General features: G+C 42.9%; 1 protein-coding gene across 1 annotated transcript; it reads right to left on the bottom strand.

Annotated features, from left to right (window-relative positions):
• Nucleotides 1–2107: 2107 nt before the first annotated feature.
• On the bottom strand, nucleotides 2108–7172 carry LOC144741828 (isocitrate dehydrogenase [NADP] cytoplasmic-like). Its single transcript, XM_078624327.1, is given in 13 exon segments — nucleotides 2108–2201; nucleotides 2980–3062; nucleotides 3064–3160; nucleotides 3221–3309; nucleotides 3311–3363; nucleotides 3444–3595; nucleotides 3685–3725; nucleotides 3727–3783; nucleotides 3785–3864; nucleotides 4213–4279; nucleotides 4281–4316; nucleotides 5080–5371; nucleotides 7051–7172. Coding segments are annotated over 13 exon segments (1263 nt in total).
• Between the last annotated feature and the right edge of the window lie 331 nt (nucleotides 7173–7503).

Here is a 7503-nt window from a genome sequence, read left to right as displayed (position 1 = left end):
CAAGTCCTGTTTGAATGTGTGTGACGTCACACGCGTCATCATTCAGGTGTACAACTATTTGCTGGGTCCATGACGTGCGGTCAGGGGAGTCAGGTGAGGCACTCATCATGACAAAAGAAAAAAGAAAGTGTACATGAATAAATATTCATATTTTAAAAGTGCATTTGCAGTATGACTACACATTTCTGACATTTTATTGAGTAAAATTTGCCGTATTTAAGTTTTTCCGATCAAATCCAGGGCAGAGACCCTGGGTGAGGCAGGCGCGAACTGTGCCTCACGTCTGGCTGCATGATCCAATACAAACTGGGTTGCATGTCGCGTGCCCGTCTCTGTTCCTCAGCATATCGCCGATATGAACTTTACAGAAATATCCATGATACACCATGACTTTCTGCAGTCTGTGTAATGTCTTTTATGTATGTGTGAGAGAACTATTCCTGCTGATCGCACAATAAAGTGCAGAGAGAAGTCAGCAGGTGAGGCAGGCAGTACTCTGACTCAACTCCAGGGGGCGTACGCAAGCTGGCTGCACTGGTGCTTTCTCGCTGCAGTGCTGACTTTAACAGAGCCTCTGTTGAAGCCAGCATACATTTTTAGCCTTAAAGAATTATTCTTTTTTTCTTATCATTTTGATAGACAAACTTTATTAAAATGTATTAAAGCACCAGAATTTCAAGTTTGAAAAATAACTGTTGGTTAAAATTACATTTTTACTGTAGGTGAAAATTACATTTGTGCTGCACACATCTCTGTACTTTAATTTGTTTACAGGATATATGAATTGCTTAAAATTAATTGCTCTATCCATAGCTATAAAAGAAAGTTCTTTGTCGACAAATATGTTCTCATGTATGTGTTTGTGAGTGTAATTGAAAGAGGAATGCAGATGGGATATGAACCATTATCAGTAGTTGCATGCTGTTGGATGAATAGTGAAATAAGATGCTTTTTTTTCAGTTCTTACAATCGTAAATCTGACTCTTGAGGAGTCAGTGCCTCACCAGCCATGAACCTCACCGCACGTCACTGCTGGGTGTGTATGTTAAAATATGTTAACAAAAACTGAAATTAAGGCTAAAGTAGCATGTTGGTAACCAGCATGTATATAAGCTGCTTTATCATACTCAGGTCACATCTCGTCCCTTTAGTACAAAAACACATTTGTGATAATTATTAGGTTATTCATATTGTTTTTTTGTTTTTGTTTTTGCAACGTTTTCAACTCAAGATGTTTTATAATGAGTCTAATGTTGGAACCTCTACAGGTGAGAGTCACGATGTTGTGTTGCCACATTTTTGGTGCTCTATAAAGCAGTTGTTTTGTACACCTTAGATTTATAGATTTTATAACCATGATCCATTTATCAAAGAATGACCCATATTTCTTCAAAAACTCATTTATTATGAGCTACCTTATTGGACCTCAGTGAGATGGCTGTTGATTACATGAAGTTACATGAAATTATATGATGACAATATGTTGGCAGGATACCACCTACTGGATGGTATGTCACATATGTGGACAAATAAATACTAAATAAATCTTTTTAACAATTACCAAGAGTACAAAATCTAAAATCACATGTCTTCTGAATGTGAACAGGTAGTTATACTTGTGTAAAAGGAGTTTGAATGTCTCAATCCATTTGGTCTGCTTGGTGCTTCATAATAAAACGTCATGGTATGCATGGCTGAACGTTAACAGACGCACGCTGTCATTCCAGAGACTGAGGTGTTGTGAGAATGTTACGAGGAGGATGATGACCAGAGCGGCGGGATGATTTAAAGACAAACCACAACGGCAGAGAGAGTCCAGAGACTTCCATGTTAGGGGATGTGGTGCAATCAGGGCGAACAAGACCACCGCCTCAGTATCTGCAGGCGACACAGATGTTGGTCCATACTTCCCCTCCTCCCGTAGGATGCACCCTGCATTGAGCAGACCCCATGCTAAGGAATGACGTCATTTGTCGTCAGCCCAAAGGACTTCTTGGGATCCTGGCCCTAGTCCCTCACAGTTCCTCTGTCAGTAGCCTTACAGATGTTTTGTTGCGTGTGAATTTGTGTGGATGCGTGTTGAACTGCAGAGGTTGGAGAGGTGCGATCACAGCTTGGGCTGGTTGGCCAGCTTCATCTTCAGGTTCTCTGCCAGCTTGTCCAGGAACTCAAAGGTGTTCAAGTAGTCAGCTCGTGTCACACTGCGCACACAGAGCAAACACAGGTCATGATTTAATTAATCATAATGAATATATTGAAATATATTTATTATATTAAAATAATCATTTAACATTCCTATATAACAGACCCAGATGCTAATGTTGTAGTACACAGCTGACGCCACCAGGGGTCAGTCAGGACACAGGTAAATGGTAAAGTAGCAGCAATCAAGAACAGTTTTGATTTTTACAGTGGAAATATAATATGTATCACTGATTTAGAAACAAAAACAGAAACAACTGAGAAGTTTGCTGCCATGTTCAAGGCGACTTGTTAAGCTACAGTGTGCCGACTGTTAAAGCAGAGCCTCTATAAGCTCGGAGGAAACGTGACTGTTCATACTTTAGATCATACTTAAAGTACTTGACCCAGTTATCGGATCATTCTTCATTCAGGCCTTTCAGTCTGGATCTGGTCTCATCTGTGCAGTCTGACTAACGTGCTGACGATGGCCGTGACATACTGGCTGTTAATAAGGTTTGACAAACACAAATTGCTCAGCCTACGGCTGTTGATAATGGAGGTGGTTTTCCTGTATTGAGCTGACAAAACAAACAGGCCACATTTTACACACAAGGTCAGCGGCAGTGTTGTAGGTAAAATTACGAGGAAACACATGATCATGTAAGCTGATTGTCTGATTAACCGGGGGCGCCTCGGTTGCTACCACATGAGCGCTTTCTGTTATCGATTTCTCATGCACCAGCAGACCCTGGAGCACCAGAGAAGGAAACAGAGACGTATTCAATGGACACTAACTTTGTCATTCCTTTGATGCAAATGGCCAAATCCTTGGTCATGAAACCGGCCTCAATGGTCTCGATGCACACGGCCTCCAGCGCCCTCTGAGAATACTCGCAGCTCTGTGTTGTTGTCCAGCTTGGCCCGGTGGAGGAGGCCCCGTGTCCATGCAAAGATGGAGGCTGCAGCAAACATTTGTCTTAAGAAGACGACTTAGGAAAGTGATTCATACATTGGATTGTGTGTATGTATCCCCTACCGATGGGGGTTAGTGGAGGTTTCCTTCCCCTGCTGGTGTTGTCTGAAGTGGCGTGTTACTGTGCCGTGGGCAGCCTCTGACTCCACTGTCCCGTCCATCCGGGCAGATCAAAACACTAGTCATCATACCCAGGGAGCCGTAGCCTGAAACAGAGATCGCATGAGCAGACATCGAAACCTCTGGGAGGACAACTTCCTCTTCATCGACGTGTGTTTCCACCAACCCTGTGCCACAGAGTCCGACTGTACATCCCCATCATAGTTCTTACAGGCCCAAATGAAACCTCCCTCAGATTTCATGGCCTGGGCCACCATGTCATCTATCAGGCGGTGCTCATACCAGATGCCTTTGGCCTCAAACTGAGAGCGGTATTCCCTGACACACACAAACACTTGTCAGTTGTGGTCCGCAGAAAGGTCAAGAACAAATCTGTTTCAGAAAGACAGAAGGATGTGTGTGCTTACTTCTCATAGATCTCTTGGAAGATGTCTTTGAAGCGGCCGTCCGTACTTCTTCAGGATGGTGTTCTTGGTGCTGAGGTAGAGAGGCCACACTTTGGACAAGCGCCATCTGGAAGGAGCTGTGAGCAAAGTCCCTGATGGACGCATCAGTGTTGTACATCCCCAAGGCAACACCACCTGTGCCTGGACAGACAAACACACACAAACGTGCAAAGCAGTTTCACAGAGCGACTAGAAACAATACAGTTGTACACAGTACATCGGGTTTGTCTCACATTCTCTCATTTACAGTGGGAGTGCAACAGTTCAACTTACTGTGTACTTTGTAGTGACTACAAAGTACACACACACACACACACTCACTCCACTCACTCACTCACTCACTCACTCACTCACTCACTCACTCACTCACTCACTCACTCACTCACTCACTCACTCACTCACTCACTCACTCACTCACTCACTCACTCACTCACTCACTCACTCACTCACTCACTCACTCACTACTCACTCACTCACTCACTCACTCACCTTGGAAGTCATGAACAACAAACTTAATTGTCTCTCCCTGTGTCGGTGTGTAGATCATCTCCACTTTCCGCAGGACCAGGTACTACAAAGTCGGTGGCTTTGTACTGCAGGGAAGATGTCGATGAGAACCAAAGTAAGAAATGCACCTACTGGCAATGCATTTGAGTTTTTCAAAATGACATATCAAACTCATACTTTGCTCTCTCTCACTCTTACGTAACCATCCGCCATGACACTTCACCTGATTTAATGTTGACTTTGGCACAGTGTCACAAACAGCTGGAGGGAGACTTTATGGTCCAAAGGACAGCTATTAAATACACTTACTGACTGTCTCTCATGGCAACCTGGTAATGTCCCAGCTACCTCACCAAGCTTCTACATGAGGGAGCCAGTAGGCAACTTGTCATAACAGCTCAATGCTCTGAGGCTACATTTTCTTTACATCCAGGCTCATACCTGCAGTGTGTACTCAGCTTATCACACTTTATCTGGATGTTTCCTTTCATTTGTGACACCAGAAGTATTAAGGAAGATAAGGAATTTAAGATAATGAAGCTAGCCACGCCCACCTCTGTGGCATTAACTGGAAATACACTCTGTATTGTTTCATTTTCTTTCCAGGACAAAATATTTTAATCATCACTTAATCTGTTGATTATTTTCTCCACCAATTGATTAGATATTCAGTCCGTAAATGGCCAAAATTATCATCATTACAAAAGCAACATATAAAAAAAGGGTTAAAAAAAGGACAGAAGAACGTAATTCATTAATAACTTGATTAATTGTTGGAGTCTGAGTGTTTGCGAAACAGAAAGAGTCTGAACAAAACTGCTACTGAAAAGCACCTTCCTCATCTGATACCTGATCTCCGTGGGCGTGTCTGCCGATGATGATGGGCTTCACCCAGCCAGGCACCAGGCGGGGAATGTTCTTGCAGATGATGGCCTCTCGGAAAACAGTTCCCCCTAAGATGTTACGGATGGTTCCGTTGGGCGAGCGCCACATCTGCTTCAGCTTGAACTCCTCCACACGCTTCTCATCCGGCGTGATCGTGGCACACTTGATGCCCACATTGTAACGGCGGACAGCCTCGGCCGCCTCGACTGTCACATGGTCATCTGTTGCATCACGGTTCTCCATTCCGAGGTCGTAGCTGTGCAGGGAAACAGAAAGGATTTAATTAATCGTCAGAAAGACATTGAAAATGTGTAGCGCAGCAACAGTGTCAGTTGCTACCTTGTGTACAAATAAAAGTTCATTCAAACCCATTTCATTCAAATATTTTGTTCACTGGACCATGTTTTACACTATTCTGTGTAGAAGCGTTGCACACGTACTTTGGCTCAGGTTCACTCACTGATGCACAATCATCCAATTCCCCACTCGTAGCCATAGTAACATTAAAAAGCTCTAGCACCTACAAACTAGTGTGAGTTGAATGGTTGAGACTCCTGGTGGATCCACTGTAACCATTTAATGCACACTGAGGGGTTAATTATACTTTACTTAACTTTTAGTGCTTATTGTCATGTGTGGATATCCAACATCTCAATGCATCATTGTAAAATAAACATAAATAAAATGTTGATTCACAGACAAAAAATGGTTCTTCATCTAGATCGGGGGGGGGCGGGGGGGGCTAAACGAATCTGATGAATGATTTAATAGCTCAAAACAGCAGCCGCAAATCAACAGTATCTATCTGTGAACTTGTGGACGTGGAATGAGACTAGTGAGACAAAAGGGACAAGGATGCCATTCATTATCTCAACAACACAGGCATGAGACCTCAGAAACAATAGCGCTGTGTTTCAGGAAGTTCTAGAAGCACTGAAAGTGAGCAAATAATAGTTGCAGGAAGGGACCAACGACTGGAAAACTTGTCAGGTTGCTTCCAGAAGGGCCATTTCTTGTATTTCTTGTAAAACTGGAACCTACGCCAACCATCAACCTCCTATATTCTTTAGTGTTGCAATGACGAGTTCAACTGAGTCCGGTTTGCTCTGTTGGACTTGGGACTTGGTAGGGAAGCAGCTGTGACCCTTTACCCACTTTCTCAATCCCTTCCCCCAAAAGAGCACAATACTTAACAATGCAGCACTCAGCATCTGACTCAGTAAAAACATACGACTAAAAAGAGACACCGACACCAGACAGCAGGTTTGCTGTTCACAGACTATTATACCTGTTGTATGTGTCTGATTGCTACTGCAATGTGTTGCGAAGGCCTCTCTAGTGAAGCAATGCACATCATTTACCTGTTATATCTGAATGTGCAATGTACCTGTTCCACTGTGACACAAATAAGAAAGCTTGATGCTCATTTTCCTGTGACCTAATACGTAGTGCTGACTAATGCAAACACAACATGATGCGTTGACCTACGTTGACATACACAGCGTCTTTATAGGAACATAAAGTCTGCACACATCAGAATCAGCTATCCACAGTGAACAGATGCTGCCCATGATACTTGCAATACTGACTGCAAATAGCAAGTGATCAGAAATTCACTGCAACATCATTAGTATCAAACCCTGATCTGTATCTGAACGGAATCATTTGCATGGTTCACAGAAAGAGGCAAGAACAAACAAGACAATCTTGAATTCCAACCACTGCCGGCACGATTGGAAGTGCCACACTACATGTTCCTGTCATATGAATTCAAGTGCTATTCTGAAGCCAAGAACACACATTTTCTAAAGCTCAGTTACAATGACAGCTGAAGAAGATTCACTTTTGAAAGTATCATAAAAGTAGATCACCCCCCCACACACACACGCACACACACACATGCACACCTTGGTGTTCATTATACAACTTAATTACCTGTGCAGGTCGAGTTCCAGGTAGGGAAAGATGAGTTTCTCCTTAATAAGCTCCCAGATAACCCGAGTCATCTCATCTCCTTGCATCTCCACCACAGATCCAGCCTTGATTTTCTGAGACATCTTAGCGCCTAGGGACAGACAAGGCACAAACATCCAAATACTGAGGAAATGCATTTTTATCAAGCAGAGATAATAGATTTGCAACTACAAGACATCATGGAAAAACAACTTCTCAGAGTCCTCAATGATTTCATTCATTGAGTTCAAACAGGAAGGGATGGATTGAGTGTTCACAGTCCCACACACAGACCACAGACAGACGACATCAGAAACAACATCTTCCTTACGTCTCTCAATACATCGGCATAATTACAGTAACTAATTTGATCTACTTCATTATTTCAATATAGTATGACACAGACCACTTACATAAGTCTCAGATTATTGCACA

Source organism: Lampetra planeri, unplaced genomic scaffold (assembly GCF_965212315.1).
Source record: "Lampetra planeri unplaced genomic scaffold, kcLamPlan1.2.h2 scaffold_734, whole genome shotgun sequence".
In the NCBI taxonomy this organism is placed as follows: Eukaryota; Metazoa; Chordata; class Hyperoartia; order Petromyzontiformes; family Petromyzontidae; genus Lampetra; species Lampetra planeri.
This window is presented reverse-complemented; position numbering and strand designations above follow the sequence as displayed.